General features: G+C 42.3%; 1 protein-coding gene across 3 annotated transcripts; it reads left to right on the top strand.

Moving 5' to 3' along the window:
- The first annotated feature begins 939 nt into the window (after positions 1–939).
- TMEM144 (transmembrane protein 144) lies at positions 940–21,131 on the top strand. 3 transcript variants are annotated; one of them, XM_083755933.1, is made up of 13 exons: positions 940–1,259; positions 2,711–2,913; positions 4,581–4,703; positions 6,964–7,063; positions 7,782–7,862; positions 8,691–8,769; positions 9,421–9,506; positions 9,801–9,919; positions 11,298–11,417; positions 12,447–12,544; positions 16,196–16,249; positions 18,204–19,397; positions 19,476–21,131. In XM_083755933.1, exons 2-12 carry the CDS (start codon positions 2,775–2,777, stop codon positions 18,285–18,287), a joined length of 1,083 nt encoding a protein of 360 aa, XP_083612059.1. In that variant the 5' UTR covers positions 940–1,259; positions 2,711–2,774; the 3' UTR covers positions 18,288–19,397; positions 19,476–21,131. The 3 variants fall into 3 exon arrangements, with proteins under 3 accessions (XP_083612059.1, XP_083612060.1, XP_083612061.1); XM_083755934.1 differs by having other exon boundaries at positions 952–1,026; XM_083755935.1 differs by having other exon boundaries at positions 962–1,026; positions 9,801–9,910.
- Positions 21,132–21,521: the final 390 nt, after the last annotated feature.

The following is a 21,521-nucleotide window of genomic DNA, read 5'->3' as shown; positions in this document are numbered from 1 at the left end:
TGTCCGTTTGGGGATCTTTATTGGATACAGCTGCATGCGCCAGATATTATTGCACTGGATCTCATTAGCTTAGAGCAGGCATCCCCAATTTCAGCCCTCCAGTTGTTTTTGGACTACAACTCCCATCATCCCTGACCACTGGTCCTGTTAGCTAGGGATGATGGTAGTTGTAATCCCAAAACAGCTGGAGGGCTGAGTTTGGGGATGCCTGCCTTAGAGACACCCAATGTCACATAGCTCATTGTTGGAGAAATTAGCCCCAATACATTTCAGTCTTTCCTTGTTTGCATTACTTGCATTAGATATACCACCAGCTCCAGGGGATTAATTAGATATATGCAGATTCCTGCCTGAAATCCTGGAAGCAGGAGCAAGGCAGTGCTGACCAGACCTAGATGCTGCAGAGTCATATGTTGTTTGACCACGATTCCCACCATCCCCAGCCATTTACTTGGTGACCAGGAATGATGGGAAATGAAGTTCACCAAAATCTGGGGACTTAGTGTAGCAATATGGACCAATGCTCTGACTTGGAATAAAGCTATCATCTGCCTATGGCCCTATGTATCTAGCCCACAAGCGCTGATACATCTATTTAAGCCTTCAAGGGGTGGGTGAGTGTGGGTGTGTAAGCTGCAAGGGCACACACACAATTAACATTCAGGCATTTCTCTTCTGGTTGACTCTAAAAGAGGAAAACTTTGACAACCTTAGCAAGTCTGCCTTAAATAAAAGCTATATCTTCCTCTTTCCCTTAGCGCCTAATCTCGTGATCACGTCGAAGCGCACAGAAAAGGTACAGAAAAGGAGGGGTGCAGAATTGGGTTTAGAACCAGCAATTTCCCTCGCCCGCCGTCCCTCTTCGGCTCTCCAACGTACCCAAAAAACAAAAGTGGCCGGCTAGCTTGCAAAACGTCTCCCAAATGGGAGGGAAAGTGGGTTGATCACATGAGGACAGGGTGGAGCTCCTCGTTCCCACCCGCAGTTTAGCGTTGACCAGGAAGCAGGATACGCAAGGGAAGCTTTGTAAGTAAATTCAGGGGACAGGTTTGCATTTCTGATTGAGAGCACTTGAGCAACTTCTCGGCGAAAGAGGCTGAAGGGCAGAGGAGCAAGTAGGAGCTAAATTCCTCCCGCGTTGCCGGTTTGCAAAGCAAGACTTGGGCGAAGAAGGAAGACCCTGCGGCTGAACTACAGCTCCCATCATCCTTTGCCACCGGCCGTGCTCCTGGGAACGGTGGGAGTTGGAGTCCGGCAAGGTCTGTAGGGCCGCGGCTGTGGTGGTTTGTTGTCTGGAAACAACAACTATTACTAGATTGGGGATTAAATAAAATGTTCTTGTCTAAATGAGTAGACACTGGTGGAACAACTCTGCACGCGAACAGGTTTTCAGACCTGCTCTTGCTCATGCAATTCACTCCCACAGCATTGACAAGTTTAAAAAAAAAAATCGCATGTTTGGACAGGCTTTTCCTGACTCGTAATTTTATGATCACACACTGCTTTTCCATATTATGCACGTAGTTACTTTTTGTTTGTGATTTTATTACTGCAGTTTGTGCGAACCGCTTAGAGATTTTCTAGCACTAAGTGATGGCTTTCCACTCTGCATAGCGTCCGTTTATTATTTCATTTTTGTGAGCCCGAAAACCCCTTTCAGACGTTATGAATGGGGGGGGGGCATTGCAGTGAGCTCTCCTCTCTCCCAGAGCCAGCTCCATGCAAAGTGCCCCCTCATGGGGGGGGGGTCATCTGTCAGTAGTTCATGGAAAGCTTACCTGGCATCACTTGGAGGCTTGCTCTAACCATCTTTTAAATTCCCACAATGCCTCAGAATGATGCTAAGCTGGGGGCATTGTGGGAAATTCAAAGGGTGACTAAATACAGCTGCCCGATGCTCCATGGAGTAACCCCTCCCCCTTTTTATGGGTGCTCAGAGCAGGGATCAGCAATTGGCCCTGCCAGCTCTCTGGAGCTCTGGCAGGTGCCTGAGGGTTCATGTGCTGGCTCCAGCCCTGCCCTCCTGAATGCATTTGTTATAAGATGTTAATGTTGCCCTCCACCTGTTTGTTTGTTTGTTTGTTTGTTTGTTTGTTTGTCTGTCTAAAGGGGAAAAGAGATCTGATCCCAACATTGCTGTGCCCATGGCACAGAACTTCTGAAAGATGAGTCTGTGATGTGTACAACTGCATAAACTTGGGGTTAGGAACCCTGCACTTCTGCAATTCATGGTGGCGTGGAACGCCTGTTCTCATACAAATGTCACTGTGTAGGCAATCATGTCAATGCATGACAGTCAGGAGTGAGACCGCCTGGTGCATCAATGTTGAGGACAAGGCTAATGGGCAGAGTTCCACTTACCCCTCCAATCATTGAATATTTCCAGTGTATGTGCGTGTATGTGTGTTAGAGAGGGAGAGAGTAGTTGTGTATTACCCTAATGGAAATCCTCCAAAATATTAGTGTTAATTATATACATTAAGAGTGTGTGTGTGTGTGTGTGTGTGTGTGAGAGAGAGAGAGAGAGAGAGAGAGAGAGAGACCTTCATCCATATAATACATTGCTACAACCCATGCTGCATGTTCAATATCCATAGTAACATACTGGAACAGAGGTCATAGAAGAATTCTAGAATGATTCTTGCATAAAACCATTGGGAATACTTTTGCCGAAATGTGTTATTTGTTCCATTTATTTCTCTGGTTCCAGAGCTGCCAGAAATGGGATCCAAGTAGCTCCGTAAAGACTTCTGAGTCTCTCCTGAAGAATAGAGATGGACAGCTGGCAAGGAACCACCAGCCCTGTCAGCAGCAACGTGACAGATCTAACAATTGGCTTCACCTCCTCAGCAATAGCTGTCATCTTGTTTGGAACAAACTTTGTACCAGTTAAGAAATTTGACACTGGCGATGGTAAATGTTTGTGCTTAAACTGAACTGCTATTGTTATACTTTACATGGTACATGTTGCAAAATTTCCGTACTCTTTAAAACAACAGCTACTTTATATCAGGTTGATGATAGAATCACAGAGCTGGAACATTTCTATAACTAAATAAACATTGTTATAAATGGGATTTAGTACAGTGGTGCCTCGCTAGACGAAATTAATCCGTTCCGCGATTCTCTTCGTCTAGCGGTTTTTTCGTCTTGCGAAGCAAGCCCATTGACAGCTTAGCGGATTAGTGCTAGAGCTGTCAAGCGGCTTCCAGCGATCAGCTGTTAAGCGGCTTATCAGCGGAACAGCTGATAAGCGGCTTAGCGGCTTAGGAAAAGGGCAAAAAAAGCAAAAAAAACCGCTGGGGGACGCAAGATTTTTTCGTCTTGTGAAGCAACCCCATAGGGAAATTCGTTTTGCGAAGCGCCTCCAAAACAGAAAAACCCTTTCGTCTAGCGGGTTTTTCGTCTTGCGAGGCGTTCGTCTTGCGGGGCACCACTGTATTTGACTCACCCACTAAACAAGCTGGTGTTTTCTAGAAGTTAGCACATCATCAGCTCAGTTGGTGGAGCATGAGATTCTTAATCTCACGGTTGTGGGTTCAAGCCCCATGTTGGGCAAAAGATTCCTGCATTGCAGGGATGTGAAGAGTCAATGCAAATGAATTGCCCCTGCTTCTGTTTGCAACAGATGCCAAGCTTTTTATAAAATCCAGCAAAGCATGCTTCAAATGTTGTTTTTCAGTAAACTACATGTTAAGGTAAACATATGGGTTTAAAAAAAAATTAAAAAGCATGCAAAAGCCGGCCACTTCTGTACTGCATGGAAAATAGCCACTAATAACCTTTGCCCGTTTTCCTGCTGAAAGTCCTACTGTCTACCACTGGCTACTGATGGGCTGTGGAAGGTGCTGTTTATTACCAGCCCAGAGCGTTGAGTCGAGTGAAGAGTTCATTCTGGGTCATGAGTTAGACATAAGGAATAAGGGAAACATATTTATTGCAATACATAGTTTGGTTCCCAGTTCACTGGTCTTGATACACTGAAGGGCCATCACTCAGGGGAAGGGCTGTAACTCAATGATAGAGGGTCCCAGGTTCCATCCTTGGATGTCCAGGTTGCGCAGGGAGTAACCTGGTGAGCTTCTGCCAGTCAGTGAAGACAACACTGATCTGGATGGAGTAATGATTTGATTCAGTCTAAGGCAGCTTCCTATATTTCTGTGCTCTGCCTTATCATGTTCTCAGTCTATCCACATCTTTTTTTTTTCTAATTAGGCCCTATCTACCTGCTCTTCCCTTAGATTCTTATTCTTAATCTACTGCCTACTGGGCATTCTCTTCCCCACTTTGAGAGGCCCCTTATAACTCAGTTTTCTGTCTTCAGCTTCCATACTTTTCCTTATCGTTGCCAAGGTGAGGTTTAATACCAGCCAAAGTGATGTTTTCCTTCTGTTTCTTACATCTTCATTTCCCAAATAGTTTTGAAACAGTCCGTGATATCGCAGCTGCTCAACCACAGACATCACCACCACCACCACCAAATCTCCCAACGCTTCTTATGATATAGACTAAAACTAAACAGCCATGACTGCATAATGATCTGTTGTGCTTAATTATTCTTGGATTTATTTGTGTTCTAGGAATGTTCTTCCAGTGGATTCTCTGTGCCGCTATCTGGATAGTTTCTTTGATTGTTAACCTTATTCAGAACAGCCCTAGATTTTGGCCTCTTGCCATGGTTGGCGGCTTTTTATGGGCTACAGGTATGGCTGAAATAACACTTACCTTGTTTACAATTTAACACCCATGCACATGTGAATCTATGCACCATTTGCAGGTTGCAGGAATATTGTAAAATGCAGTTGTTAATACAGTGGATGCTCGGGTTGCAAACATGATCCGTGCGGAAAGCACCTTCGCAACCTGCGGCGTTCGCAACCGGCAGCGCTGTGTTTGTGCATGCGCAGGTCGCGCTTCTGCGCATAGCATGATTTAGCGCTTAGGCGCAGGCACCGAAACCCGGAAGTAACCAGTTCCGGTACTTCCAGATTTGGCACAGTGCGCAACCCAAAATCACACAACCTGAAGTGTCCATAACCCGAGGTGTGGCAGTACTGAGACATATGCATGTATTGGCCCTCTTCAAACAATTTTTGTCTTAAGGCAGGATGGGTGGGGCGTTAATGATAACAAGAATAATAGTAATGTTATTATTTATACCCCACTTATCTGGCTGGGTTGCCGCAGCCACTCTGGGCAGCTTCCAAAATATATACTTTACAGGTATTTTGTATTACAAGAAAATAGAACACAGTTAACATTTGCTTTTCATTTTGAAGTAAAACCTGCAAGCTGCTCGGCAGTGTAAACACACCACTGATTTGACCTTAAGGTGTGCATCGTGGTTTCAAATAAAAAGCAAGATACAAAGGCAACACTTTGGCAAAGCTTCATAATAAGCAACAGGGGGAATAACACTCAGCATATTACCAACATATTAGCTCTGCCCACATCCACACCTTGGTTCGCATTCTGATCACCCTCCACAGGCTGAAAAGCAATATTCTGCAGCACGGCGCCAACTGTGCTCTGGGAGACTTCCTGCACATTTTAGAATCTGGATTGGGGGGGGGACTCATGGAGGGTTATCCAAAGGGCAAAGCCAGACCACTTGTCCTCATGCCCTCTTCCCACCTGTTTATGTAATATGACGAGAGAATGTCTGAAGAGGGCTATTAATTTTGTCTCGCATCCACTGCTATGTAATTCAGCATGACGAGAATACTAAATGCTATTGCGTGGTAGAGTTGCATTAAAAACAATATCAAGTGCTTGATCCTACAAGGACTTTCAGGGTTCTTGCAGCTGTGATTTGTCTGTCTGTTCAGTGGGGGGTTTTTTCCCCCTCTCTGAGATTTCATGTCAAATCACTTAAAGGCTGGTAGAGCTTTAGTATGACTGCTTCAGAAAAGAGTGCCAAGTGTGGCATTCAGTTACTGTGTTGAAAACACTGGGCTGACCCAGACTTAAGTCTGAATCCAACCCACGGGGAATATTTTGTTTACGTTGACTCAGAGACTGTGGGCATGTTGCTGTGAGGTTGTGCTGGGCTTCCATCCTCACCTGCCAGCCGCAAAGTCATCAGTCATGTGAAAGAAACCTTTGTGCATAAGGGCTCTGTGCATACACATTTGTATATATTTAGGGCCTATTCTGTGAAGCGGGGGCATGGCCAAAAAGAGTAGTGGCAGAGATGGCTGTGCAAGATGGTTTCACAATCTCTTAAGACATCGGGTGAATGTGTGGTGGGAGTAATTTGTACTGCCAGCATGGAAACGTACGGTATGTGAGTATGGAGGAATGACAAATTGTTATCGTTCAGTGCCTTGTATATGTTAAGAGGAGAGGCATGAAATTTGAACAGTTAATGTACATAAGAGTTGGACGCTGTGCACATTCACCAAGCCTCATGGCGAATGTGCCCATCATCCATCCACAGGGAGGGAATTGTGCGCAATTCCTGGACAATATACAAAATCCTCAACGGGTTTCAGGAAACAGGTATATATCTCGGTTTAGTTTTGTACATTCTCTGGCCATGATGCATAATCTAGCACACTAAATGTAGTGATTTATCGTAGATTATGCTTATTAGCAGTTGCATTAATAACAATAACAATAACAATAACAATAACAATAACAATAACAATAATAATAATAATAATAATAATAATAATAATAATAATAATAATATCTTTATTCAAAACAAAAAAAATTCCTTCCAGTAGCACCTTAAAGACCAACTAAGTCAGTTGGTCTTTAAGGTGCTACTGGAAGGAATTTTTTTTGTTTTGACTATGGCAGACCAACACGGCTACCTATCTGTAACTGGAAATATCTTTATTGTCATTGCCCCCTCTCGGGGACAACGAAATTAATAATACTGATATAGCGCTACTGTAGTAAGATTATACTGTATTAATAATCAGCTAATTTTGCTTTTGTTCTTTTCATACTGTGCAGGTAATATAACAGTTGTCCCCATTGTCAAAACCATTGGGTTGGGCCTTGGTCTCTTAATCTGGGCTTCTTTTAACTTGCTAACTGGCTGGGCAAGCTCAAGGTAAGCACCCTGTATACTTCACCTATAGTATGAGTCATCATTTATGTATTTGTAACATTTACTTAAAAATTACCATTAACAAGACCAATGTTTTGACAAAAGCATTTTCTCTCTCTCTGTAATGTACTTCACTGTAATATACGATCTTGCCCCAAAGATCAGGCTCAAAATATTACCTGGATACTTCCATCCTGATGTAATTTCCTCCTCCCTCTCAATCTTTATACATTCACAAGTTGACTTCAAGATGTTATTATCTGTGTGTCAGATATAATGTCAGCTAGGCCCTATAAACCATATGAGGATCCTTCATAGACTGAATTAAATGTTTCCACGAGCAATTAATAGTTGATTATATTTTGAAAGAGTTGTTAAAAATTTTGCAATGTACAAGTCTAGCCTCAACTACTAAACATTTTTCAAGACAATATTTTTATTGTTCAGATGGTACATGAGATCGAGACATCTTTACTTCCAGGAATGGATTCATTTATATTTTTATATACATCCTTTCGGCATGTACAAGAACAAGTCAAACTGCAATGCTGTGACCCTGGGGGGGGGGGAATCAATGTTCTTTGCCAAGCTATCATTCCCTTGTACTTGTGATTGCCACACGCAATTTATTTATGCAAGCTAGATAGCTTTCCCTGCACTTTTCTATGCCCTTCTCATTTTGGAAACAATTTAAAAGAGTTTTTAACCTTTCTGTTCACAGGTTTGGCTGGTTTGGGATTGACCCAGAAGAAGTAGCAAAACCAGCTTTAAACTACATTGGAGCTGGACTTTCAGTATTAAGGTATTAATAATCTTACTATATTTCTATTTTGAAACACTACTTATGCATATAAGTACGTGTGTGTGTGTGTGTGTGTGTGTGTATGTGTGTATATACATATATGCAAGTGAATCAGAATTTTAAAACGACCGAGGCAAAGTAAAACTTTTATTCTTTTGAGTCTGCAGGTAAGCTGTTGAAGGCTGCAATTCCTAACCACATACTAGGTAGGAAGGAAATCCCATTGACCCAGTGGAATTTACTTCTTAGTAAATATGCATAGGATAGCACCATTTATGAAGCAATGTTGTCCCTCAGCCAGAGATATTAAAGGATAATGTCTTAAAAAATGATTTTTAAAATCAGCAAAATGAAGTAAGGAAGACTAAATCATGTATGATTTAGCTGAGATTCCTGCATTGCAAGGGGTTAGACTAAATAATCACAATTCTATGATTCTTTAAGACACATGTGTGTGTGTGTGTGTGTGTGTGTGCGCGCGCGCACACACACACACGAGTCGTGCCTTGGAAGTCAAACGGAATCCGTTCCGGAAGTCCATTCCACTTCCAAACGTTTGGAAACCAAAGTGTGGCTTCTGATTGGCTGTAGGAAGCTCCTGCAGCCGATCGGAAGCCATGGAAGCCCCATTGGACGTTTGGCTTCCAAAAATAGTTCGTAAACCAGACCACTTCCAGGTTTGCGGCATTCAGGAGCCAAAACATTCGAGAACTAAGCTGTCGAAAACCAAGGTACGACTGTGTGTGTTTGTGTGTGTGTGTGTGTGTGTGTGTGCATAAAATGCTACAACATGATGGTGTTTAGTTCATGATGATATTTCATTTGCAGTGCCATCCTATTTCTTTTCATAAAAAGTGATGTTGAGAGCTCTTCACCGTCATCGGAGAGCACCCCGCTATTAAGACATGTAAGTTTTTGCTTTTGTTCATGTTACACTTCTGCACTAGAAAAAAGCATTATAACACAGAACTTATTCCAACTGCTTTCTTTTCAAGGTAGCCCTTACGAGGCCTTCCACATTTTTTTACAACTGTAAAGGATATTGGAAAGAAGAGAAAGTACCATTATTTGTGCCCTCTAGGGTTAGGAAGCAAGGAAGATTTAGCAAGACAAACTTATCAGGATATAGCTTCCAATGTTGTTCAATTATCAATTCAAAAATGAAAATAACTGGGGAGTTCAGAAATCTCTTTTCATGGACATCTTAGTGTGTGTGAGTCCTTTTAAATGGTTTTTTGTGTTTTTGGTGCATTTTTTTTAGAGGGTTACTTATTTATTTGTTTTTTAATATCTATATTTATTGTGTATTGTTGTATCTGCATTAATTTATGTTGTGAGCATCCTTGGGTCCTGCACTAGGAGAAAGCGGGGGTATTAAGAAAAGAAGAGCAATGAAATGAATAATATCTGCAGATGCACCAGCTGCAAATTCTTTAGGAATCAGCTCCTAGCTGTCCGACTTCCTTCCTCATCCCAAGTGAATGAGCATACCTAGCACAATCCAGGTCTGAATGTTTTCAGAAATCTTAGCCTTAATGGCTTTCCTTTTCACCAACAGTCAATCAACAGCTCTGATCATAGCGCTGAAAACAGGACTGATGCTTCATGGGTAGACCATCTTTCTCCGTTAGGGAAGAGAATGATGTAAGTTGTCCAGCCCTTTCTGGTGAATTTCCTCTAGCCTACCTGGCTACCTCCTGTTTCGTGCTTCCTTTGGTGAACTTCACAAGGCAATAAAGACGACAAACTGTAACCATTCTGTGGCAGTGATGAGTGCTCCAACATCTCTTTCAATACAGCAATTTCTAGAAAACTACTGGCAGTTGTTCTCCAGCATGTTTTCAGCCACAGCTCTGCAAACCTGCAATGAATGTTGTATAGTGCAATGGGTGTCTTTGAGTTTGTAATATCTTGATCTTCCTTTCTTTTTCCTGGAAGAGGCTGCTCCCTGGCTGTGATAGCTGGAATGTTTTATGGCTCAAGTTTTGTGCCAGTGCTTTACATCAAGGACCATGGCAGAAGGAACGGAACGAAATATACCGGAGCAAGTCAGTTTGGTAAAGGCAGATGAACTGTTTTAATATGAAATCTAAACCAGTGGGAAATTTTGCTCATTCACGATGGGCGAAAGGGGAGGGGAAAGTCTTTCCCCCTTTGTTTATCTGTTCCTTGTTTTTTTTGTTTGTTATATGTATTAATCACCTCATAATATAGTTTCTCTAGGTCATTGGTGAGGCGTTTCTAGCTTGCAGGCCTAATTTGCCCCATGACATGGTTTGGCCCAAGCCACACCCACCTGTCCATTGCTTGATGTCATATGACATCAGGTGCCAGTTACATAAAGTCATGGCAGCAAATTTAAAAGGAAGAATTAGGAGCACACTTTCCCAGCCCTAGGCTACTGTGCCTTTAAAGCACAGTCTTTCCCTCAAAGAATTCTGGGCACTGTAGTTCACCCCTCACAGAGTTACTGTTCCCAGCAATCCTTAACAAACTGCAGTAGTTCATCCATTGGTGACATCAACATTGAATTACAGCAGTGCACTCTATGTTGGGCTTCTCTTGCGCTTGACCTGAGAACTGCAGTTAGTGCAAAATGCTAGTGCAGTTGCTGATTTCTTACTGGGTAAAGTTTTAAGTTGCTACTATTGTTATATCAAGCTATTAATGGCTTGGGACCAGTTTACTTGCAGAATCGCCTTATCCCATACGTACCCACTCAAAGGTTTTGATCTGTGAAACTTACCTTCACTGTATTCCTTCCGACACTTACAGTCGTACCTCGGAGGTTGAACATCTTGCTAGACTAACGTTTTGGCTCCCGAGCGCCGCAAACTCAGAAGTGATTGTTCCAGTTTGTGAACATTCTTTGGAACCTGAACATCAATCGCGGCTTCCACGGCTTCCTACTGGATGCAGGAGCTTCCAGCAGCCAATTGGAAGCCGCGCCTTGGTTCCCGAATGTTTTGGAAGTCAAATGGACTTCCGGAACAGATTCTGTTTGACTTCTGAAGTACCACTGTACTTGAAAACCTTTTTCGTTTTGGCAAGCCTATCCTGACACCAGACACACAGGTGTTGATGTGTTTACATATTTTCTACTGTTATTTTTAATTGTTTTAAAATGTTTTAGAATGGTTTTCAACTATTTCTATTGATGCTTTTAATATTTGTTGTAAACCACAAAGAAATCATAAAGTTTAAATCAGTGAGACATTTAGTATAGTATTTACAGTCACATTTACATCGCACATACATCCTGAGCAAAGCCTCTTGATCAGCTAAAACCAGGGAAAGTATTGAAGGCCTTATATGAACAAACGTATGGCTAAGGTATGAGCAAGACCTTACCAGAAGTAATTGCTGCTCTTCTAGGATATTGTTAATTTCCTAAACATATTCTACATATGCATATGCCTCCCATTTTTGTTTCAGATTTAGATTACGTCTTTGCCCACTTCAGTGGCATCTTCCTTACAAGTACCATCTACTTCCTGATCTATTGTGCAGTGATGAAAAATAGACCTAAGGTTTATCCTGAAGCCATCATCCCAGGTAGAATTCTGAAATACATGTGCATTGCAGATCACTATCAAACATACTTCGTTCTGTTGCTATTAGACAAATGTAGGCAATGTTAGAGTATGCCACTCTAGGTACTTTCAAGAGTGATGAGGTTTCTATCCTGCACACAGTTTTAAGAGCCCTTTTATAATAATAATAAAAAACCCAGAAGGTATTTTGGGGAGGTATTATATTAATAATGTCGTAGTGGAAAAGTAGCCAACACGGTGCTCTCTAGAAGTTGTTGAACGCCAACTCACATAATCTGGATCATCTGGACAGCATCTGGAGAGCACTGCACTGGCTCCTCGTGAAAATAAACCTGTTACATATGGAAGAATACAAATGATCATCTCATTTTACAAAGAATATGTTTGCATTTGCAAGAATACATACAGCTGTGCCTGCATCCAGGAGCAGGTGGGGCGTTTCTGCTGTGGGGAAAGATCAGTGCCCCACTGACTTAGTGCCCCTTAGCTCCTCAAGGGACACAAAGGCTGGTGTTATATAGTGGCTTTCACCCCAGGCTAAAAATCAGGTAGTCCCTGCTTCATATTCATTTCTGACGTGAACTCCTGGTGAATTTAAGGTGAGCTGTTCTCCTTCAGCCTCAGTTCCGCCCTTTTACAATAACTATTAAAGGATTGTTGTTAAGAATAGGAAAGTAGCCAATGCAAGCTAAGAGCTTTGAGCCCTTGAAAGCCCTTTGCAAATGCAGCATGGCCTTAGGATTCGAGCTGGGCGATATATTGGTAAATTGTCTGAAACCTCTATGCCATTCAGATCGCAATGCCCGTTTCAGACATTTTGGGCTGGCAGTACATCACACCAGCTCAAATTGCTTGCAGACGGCTCCCTCCTTGTAGGTTTTTAAGCAGAGGTTCGATGGCCACCTAGCATACATGATTTAGCTGATATTCCTGCGTGGCAGGGGGTTGGATTAGATGATCCCTGGGGTCCCTTCCAAGTCTATATTGCTATTTTTTCTATGAGTAATAAAATATGCTTATTTGTTGTCAGGATTTGTTTCTGGTGTATTGTGGGCGATCGCCACTTCCTGCTGGTTCCTAGCAAATCATTACCTCAGTGCTGTGGTCAGCTTTCCAATAATCACAGCGGTAAGTACCAAAGAAGGTCCTGTTCATAAGGGTGGGCTCTTTTGTATATCAAACCACATATACACCCCACTCCTGCCTTTGTTATGGAGGTTTCACGTACAATAGAGTGTCATGAAATTCTACTCAATATTGATCCAGAGCAGAACTCTGATGTATAGTTAGCAGATCAAAAACTTAAAACATGTTGCAGGATTCCCAAAAAATAGATCAGAGGCAATTACTTTTCATGCAGCAGAGCTTTACTGCTACTGAAGGCAAATGAGCATAATGGTCACAAATCCAATACATTCAGGATTGGCACTGTCCATAAGAAATCCAGTTGCAACAGACCCAACTTAAACTTACAATAACTTATAAAAAGTCTAAAACCGTAACACTATATACAGAACACCACATCAGAAGGAAAAGAGATAGAAAGAAAAAGTGAAACCTAGGCTTCTTCTGGCCTTACTTTTATAGTAAGCATGACCTTCACTGAAACAGAACCAGTTTAAGCCAGCTGTGCTCAGTTTCTCTGAAGGAATAACCCAAACATCATGAACCTTCTGCTTGTTTCTTTCACAGAGAGAAGCTTCCAGAACCTTCTTGAATTAATTAGAATAGGAAAGATCTCTACACATCAGATCAATACTTTTCTAACCTAAGAAATGCAAACTGACACACAGGTGGGCAAACTTCAGGCTTGTGGGATCTACTTTTGCTTTTTACTGTAACCGCAAGATCTACCAATCAGGCTTGGTGCAAAAGAATTCTGAGCCCTGGAATTTGGTTTGGGCACCAAACCTGAATAGCCTGACCCATATAGCCTGAATATCTTGGTTGACTAGAGTGTGGTGCTGACAGTGCTAAGGTTGCAGGTTTGATCCCCGTATGGGACAGCTGCATATTCCTGCATTGCAGGGGGCTTGGACTAGATGATCCTCAGGGTCCCTTTCAACACTTACAATTCTATAATTTTAACTGAACTGTGCCCCCACAAAAAATACACTCCTGGTTACACAAAAATTTCCGTTTCAGTGGTATGATTTAGGGTTGGGGAAGTCATTTTGTTTCTGCCATTGTTAAATCATTGGCAATCGGGAATCCTAACAGATCTACTACAAATCGCCCAGAAATCCAGATCTGTCCTCTTCCAGCTCTGACATATGACATCCATAACGTTCCTCTCATTTGCCTTTTCCTTTAAGAGAATGTGCTTTCATCTCTCTAGCATCTGTTGCATTCTGCTTGACCATGCTCATTCTGATGTAAAGCAAGGTGGTCAGAATCATCAAGCTGTTAGATTGATGATTCAATCTAACAGGATGCCAGCCTGCACACCTATGAGGAACCCCTAAATGGGAAAGGAAGCAGTAGGCACTACTTTCTATGAGAAAGCATGCTTTGGTTTTGGAACGCTTTGCTTTTGGAACAGACTTTCGGAACAGATTAAGTTTGAGAATAACACGCAGTTGTAACATAAAGTCTCCTTGCAGCGTTCCAACACACACTAGGCTCTAGCCAAGGGCAAATTGACTTCAAACACATGTGCATTTTAATACTTTAGATTGTGCTGAGTCACTCTCACATGCTTAGCTAGTTGCAGGTGCAGGACAAACACACCCAGAATTTGCTGGGCCCATACCCCCCGAATATTTATTGCTCACCTAACTTAACCCTTTTTTGTCCCTTTTCTCTGCATGCATAAACCCTGGTACATGGACAGAACTCCTCAAAATAGCTCTCTCAAGCATATGGGGAGCTCAGAGAAGAGTGCACTGTTTCATAGCCCATTGACCCCCTTTAGGCACGAAGGAAAAGTTCAAAGCAGCCATTGAGAGGAACTGTGTTAGGGATTGTGTCAGGGGAGGGGGCAAGCTGCTCTCTTTATTCTCCAGTTGAGAAGAGGGAAAGGATAAAAAGTCCTTCCCACCACAAGCGCCACTTTTCATCATGGCAATCTGCAGTTGCACCTGTCCTGTTGACTTATAGGGTGCAGTAAATTATAACAAGCTGCAGAGATGAGGATCACTCAGCACATATATCTTGTCCTTCTCCAGAAGGAGGAAATTGGAGATACTTCTGAGCCGTTTTGAGATAAAATGTGCAGGGGCAGCTGAGGTCAAAGCTGGCAATAGAAAAGAAATTGCAATAAATATTCTGGCTACCGCACAGCAGGGTACTAAAAATAGGAACCTTTGTACTTCATTTATGGAAATGGGTGTCTGGGATGAGCAGCAAGGTAACTAAGATTGGAAACACCTTGAAAAGCAGTGGGGAAATTGTGCTCTAGAGATTGGCTGGGAGGAGAGAAGGAAAGCCACTTTCAGAGCAAAGCCTATTATAGATGTTGTGCATGGGCATATTTCAGCCTGGGTGTCTGTGACCTGGATGTCTGTAATATGTGCAAAGAGTAACCCTGTGGCAAGCTTTATATCCACTTTAAATCAGTGGTGCTTGCTTCTGAGTAGACATATATAGCAGTGATGTCCAACCGGTCAACCATGATCGACAGGTAGATCACCTTCATGTTCCCGGTAGATCGTGGTCGATTGCATGCAAGTAATGTCCCCACCTCCTGCCCCAGTCGCAAGGTTCCTCCGTTGGCATCAGTATCAGTTACCAAAAAGTGAAAGTAATGTTAGTTTTAGTGCTGTGTTCGATAGTCAGCACTTCAGTTTCTTGTGAGCGTTTTTTGTATTTCCCTCCCCCCAAAAAAGCTCTACAACCCCTGTGCCTTCCCCCCCAAACGCTCAACAACTCTGACCAGCCCCCACAAAAAAGCGCCCTCCCCCCCAAAAAAACGCACACTCACTCCAATGACAATAGGTAGATTAATGCTAGTTATTTTATACTGGGAGTAGATCACAGTCTCTAGGGCATCTTTTCTCATCCTGTGGGTCCCCGATGTTGTTGAACTGCAACTCCCATCACCCCTAGCTAGCAAGGCCAGAGCTCAGGGATGATGGGAGTTGTAGCCCAACAACATCTGGGGATCCGCTGGTTGAGAACTGCTTCTCTAGGGAGTTGGACGTACCTGATACATAGGATTACAACTGTAAATGTGTCTTTGCATATAGAGTAATAGAACTGTAGAGTTGGAAGGGACCATGAGGGTCATCTAGCCCAACCCCCTGCGAAGGAGCTTCCAGGGTGTTTCTAGTATGGGATTCAGTTACATATCAGGATATTCGGGTTGTGAAATTGCAGTTCATTTGGCGCTCTCGCCAAACAAACCTGATTCCCCCTCAAAAAAAGGGGGGAGGCTTTTTTGCGGTAAGGAAACTGACAGAGAAGCATACTGGAAAATGTGGGATAACACTTGGTTGATGAAACATCCTCTATCCTCCCAAAAACAAACAAATCCGAATGGATTCTCAATAAAACACAGGCCTCCCTGCAAACAAATCAGGACGGTGGCTCGTTAAAGCAGGTAATCTGTAAGTGCCCCCCAGAGGTTTGTTTTGTTTTTGCGGGATTGGCATGCCTTTTTATTAAAGGCCATTATCTTCTCACATTCTTCCTTCTGTCATCATCACGAGCAACAATTTAGCACACGATTACGTTTCAGTGAAGGCAAGATTGAATTTAAATAAGATAATTGGGCTCTAGCAAATCCTCATGAACAAATGCTATTATGATTATTCATCGTGTCTTAATCTTGTTCTCCAGGGTCCTGGCTTTATAGCTGCAATGTGGGGAGTCCTGGTATTTAAAGAAATAAAGGTAAGGGCTGTAACATGTTCCTCTCATCTTTGATGTATCCGCATCAGAAAAATGGGAACTTCTAAGTAGCTGGGGAGGAAGAAGCAGGCAAATCTAGAGATTTTTTCTATCTTTCTCTCTAGTAATACTAGATCCCGAGGTCATCCATTGAAGCTGCAAGGTGGGAGGTTCAGAATGATTCTTCCCACAGCACATAGATAAACTATGGCGTTTGCTGCTATGTGACCACCAACTAAGATGGCTTAAAAAGACCCCATTCAGACAAATTTATGGTGGATAAGTCTTCTCATAGCTCCTACTTTTGGGGGGCTATGTGCATAACAAAATTCCCAGTGACAGCTTCTGCTAAGGAAAGGAATTTCCTTATGTTATGCATTTATATTACCGTATTTTTCACTCTATAAGACGCACTTTCCCCCTCCTAAAAAGTAAGGGGGAAATGTGTGTGCATCTTATGGAGCGAATGCAGGCGGGAGGCTCTGCTCAGCGCTGCCTTTAAAGAGCTGTGTGGAACCCCCAAGAGCCGCACACACACTCCGTGTGCTCTTTAAGGGGAGCACAGCTCTTGGGGGAGCCTTAGCTGCGCACAGCCTCTCCCGGGCAGGGGGAGCCTTCATCCCGCTGCCTGGGAGAGGCTGCACGCGGCTATCCCATAAGCCAGGACAGCAAGCGGGATCTGTGTTCAGCGATCCCGCTTGCTGTCCTGGCTTCTGGAATTCAGAATATTTTTTTTCTTGTTTTCCTCTTGTAAAAACTAGGTGCATCTTATGGTCTGGTTCGTCTTTTAGAGCGAAAAATACGGTATATTGTTTGTTGTGTTCTGTGTTGTAAATCGCCCTCTGGTACTTTAAATGAAGGATGCCATATACATTTTAAACATTAAAATAAATAAATCCAAGCTTTTGGGAGGGGCAACTTTGTGAGGCAGCATTGTGGAAAAGCAGGGGCTTAACCAGCCACTTCCCTGATACATACATACACTCACACACACTAATACACCACTATTCTCCTTACTAGTTCTGGGTTTGAAAGAGTAAACCCTCACCTGAAACACTGTGGGAGGCTAGTGGGAAAAGTCCCAAAGAAGGATGTTGTAGCTGCAAAATGGGGAGGAGGCAAGGACCTCCTCCTCCACTGCACCCCTTTCCAGAGCTTCAGTTTTCCTAGAATGAGCAGCTGCTGGAATTTGTTGCTCCGTGTCCATGTATAATGTCTAGTCCTGTCTTTCCTTGCTGCATCAATTTTCCCTACATGGGTGTGTTTGTTTACATTCAGGTCGTCCAGTGGGGCAGAGACAAAGCAATAGTCTCCTGGCAGCAGCGTTGCTGCAACTCACTAGAAGGGGGAACAGCAAAGTTGGGTGGGTGGGTGGGTGGATGTGTACCGGTAGGAGTGCCAGCTGCCCCTCCACACATTACTATCACATTTATATCTCACCCATGCTCCAAGGAGCTCAAGGCAGTGTATGTTAGGCTGAGAGATAATGACTGGCCCACCAAGATCACTCTGTATAAGAAAGGGACCCAGGGATCTCCAGTTCAAGTTCAACACTCAAACTGATGTTACATACTGTTTCATACAGGTAATTTGGCCAAATAAATTTAACTAGGCAATTATTATCTGACCGCTACCATTTGTAGAATGTGTTCCGACAAACGCATATCTTACTATACAATAAAGTTGTCGGTGTGCAGCATTTTGCAAATAACGCAATACCAAGCCTGACTTCTGGAAAATAATGCCACTTCTCTTTCTTCCCCACACATCCCAGGGGGTGGTCTGAAGGTACATGAGGGCACAACCTTGCTGAAACCAGGCATGTCTGGGTCTGGTGAGTCTGGGACCCCCTAGGAACCAGAGTAGGCCGTCTTGGAGGTCATAATGATCGAAAGGCAAGATACAAATGTAAGAACATTTGAAAAATAACCAATAACCCCTTTCTGTGTCTATGCAGGGGCTGAAAAACTATCTGTTGCTTCTAATAGCATTTTGTGTTATTTTGGCTGGGTCACTCTCAACAGCTTTTTCTAAAGTCTGAAGAACCACTGCCTGAACCAGCAGGTGGAGCTGTGGCTTAAGACACGAAAGAGAAGAGAATTATCTGGCATTTTTTTGGATCACTAATATCACTCTCGCCAGAGAAGCAAGGAGCAAAAGTCTATAGAGCAAGAACTTTTTGTGGGAAATGCAAGGCATTCATCATGTTTTCCACATTTGGGAAGATAAGGGAAAACCTTTTTATGTTCTCTCAGCTGGATGATTATGGGCTGAAATCCAGGTCAGAGGTTTTAATGATCCCATTATGTTTTGTATTATGGCTTGTTGTTTATTGGGGTGAGGGTAACGTATAAAAGGAAGAGTTCAGTGAAGTGTAAGTGCTGATTACTATACAGAGGAAGTAATGTTTGTGTTGGGGCATTGCATCTTTCTTTTATTTCTAATACAGGACCTTTTAATAAAGAACATCACCCAGATACTCCACCTTTAGACAAAGACACACAGAGTTTGCTCAGCAAACAGTCTGATGAAGAGTTCTGGAGAACTCAAAGAGCTTCCTCACCACTTTATGACATTTTGGTTTACGCTTGTAGATTTTGTGTCACTTTCTTTGTAATGAACCCAAGGTAGCTACCAAAAATTTTCTGGACCATCCTGTTGGGGGAACACAATGCACCAACCCTGTTGAAGCCAAGCAGGTCTGGTCATTGCATGGATGAGAGACCATCTGGGAATCTTGTGTAAGCCATCTTGAGCTCCCTAGTGGAAAAAAGATGGGAGATAAAAGTACGAAACAAATAAAGAATTTTAAGCTTGCCCAAGGACCTGCACTGGAGGCCATTCCCAAAGTTTGGGCAATTTCAGGGGAATTGACCAGCTCAAACATTGGGATGAGTATCCTAATGGTTTGAGATATTCGGCAGTGGAAGAATCTGCCTCTGGAGATTTTGGGCTGTCCTTCACTGGAGTTATTTAAGCTGAGTCTGGACAGTCATCTACGGTGGTGCTGTAATGAGATTGAATCCTGCTTCCCCTCTAAAATGGGATTGCCTCTATACATTCCTCCTCCTATCAGCAAAGCTGTTATGATATATATGCACCGTATTTTTCCATGTATGAGGCTAAAAAATAATGTAAAAAATTAGGGGACGTCTTATATTCGGATGCATCCCCCCCCCATTTTCTTAGAAATCTGAGTCCTCAAAAATCGGGGGCGTCCTATACATAGGGGCGTCTTATAGATGGAAAAATACGGTATGTTGTCAAGATATGAAATGTTATAAATAAATAGATGCAAATGGGTGAAAATACATTTTTAATTGGATGAGGCTGAGTAAAAGGATTAAGAATGTTTATCAAAGTACTGGTGTCATGAGAAAGATGAACAGGTATACTCTTGACTTGGAAGAGTAACAGAACATGGCAGAACAAGGGCAATTGACCACACCCTTGGAGCGGACTGAGAATTACATTTTGCTAACCAGAAGGAAAAATTAGGATTAAAAACACTTAGCAGGGCCTTGGATCCAGTCAAGCGGTTTTTATCTGATTTTTAGTTTATCGTTGATTTTAATTATTTGATATTTTATATGGCTATTTTTAAACTGTTTTTTTTTTCACTGACAATTTCATTTTCTAAATGACTTTGAGGTTTTATTACAACCAAACAGTATAGAAACCTTGTGAAAACAAAATTATAGCACGATTTCCAGTGAAATTATTGAGTTTGCCAGTTTGGACCATGAAACTGCCCAGCCTTGTTCGACAGGCCTGGAGAAGGAAGAAGATGAAAGGTATAATAAAGATGTTTTCATTCTTTGTGCATTACCTGTTCTGTTTCCAATTCTAGTCCATCTGCTGCCCTTAATTATTATGTTCCAGGCAATTTCTAGGTAGCAAACATACCATCTGTTGTGTCTGTCACCCCGCTGACTTTCTGTATCAGTGGTTTAACTAACAAAGGTCTAGCTGTAATTAATTTTGGCTGCATGAGACAGAAAAGCATTTCCTTATGGAATCCCATTCCGTCTATAAACAGCTTGATATTGGCCTGTATTCAGGCCTCCCTTTGGGTAGCATGTGTTGACAGAACAATCCCTGGTAATCCTGGATAAAAAACAAACAAACATCCTTCCTCAACCCTTTGAATCCTGGTTTTTGACTTGGTTATGGAATGAATATGCTTTTGTAATTAGGGTGAATTATCTGGGCTCGGAGATTGACAGAGGGAAATACATCATCCAAGTTGTTTCTGTTATATCTGTCCGTAGCTTCTTTTGAATCATCTGGAGGAAGCATTTTCATTTTAAGTGAAGATCATGCACTTGAGAAAGATGCAGAGTAAAGTAGACTGGGGGGGGGGCACATTTGCTTGTACAAGTGGTGGGGTTTTTTTTTGTTATTTTGAAAATCATTTTTATTTGATTTTACAAGTGCAAATTAGTTACAATATCAAATGCATATCCATAAAATGAGATTTCTCCGACTCTCGCAACTTCCCCCTCCCATCTCCTCCATGAGTCCTATTCTCAACATTACCAACTGCATATTACAGTGATACCTCAGGTTACAGACGCTTCAGGTTACGGACGCTTCAGGTTACAGACTCTGCTAACTCAGAAATAGTACCTCGGGTTAAAAACTTTACTTCAGGATTATGCGGCGGTGGTGGGAGGCCCCATTAGCTAAAGTGGTACCTCAGGTTAAGAACAGACCTCCGGAACGAATTAAGTTCTTAACCCGAGGTACCACTGTACTTCATAGTCTATATTTTGTATCTATCCATATTATCCGTAATATTTGTTACATTACAAGTGGTATTAAAATCCTGCTAATGTTTTCATCTGCTTACAATGTCTCCTAAATAAATTATAAACTTTTCCCATTCTTTCTTGAATTTCTTGTCTTCTTGGTCTCTGAGTTTCCCGGTCACTTTTGCCATTTCAGCATCGTCTAACAGCTTAGTTTGCCATTCCTCTCTGGTGGGGCTCTTTCTTCTTTCCATCTCTGGACCAGTAGCATTCGTGATGCTGTTGTCGCATACATAAAAAGTCTATTTTGTTCCTTTGGGATGTCGGTTTTTTTACAAAAGCTATTTTAAACATTTTTTTCAATTCATTATGTATCATTTCCCAGAAAGCCTTTATTACTTTATAAGACCACCATGTGTTATAAAAGGTACCTTCTTTTTCTTTACATTTCCAGCAGGTATTTGTACTTGTTTTATACATTTTTACTAATTTACTAGGAGTTAAATACCACCAGGAAGGGACAT

This window comes from Podarcis gaigeae (assembly GCF_964106915.1).
Source record: "Podarcis gaigeae genome assembly, chromosome: 9".
In the NCBI taxonomy this organism is placed as follows: domain Eukaryota; kingdom Metazoa; phylum Chordata; class Lepidosauria; order Squamata; family Lacertidae; genus Podarcis; species Podarcis gaigeae.
This window is presented reverse-complemented; position numbering and strand designations above follow the sequence as displayed.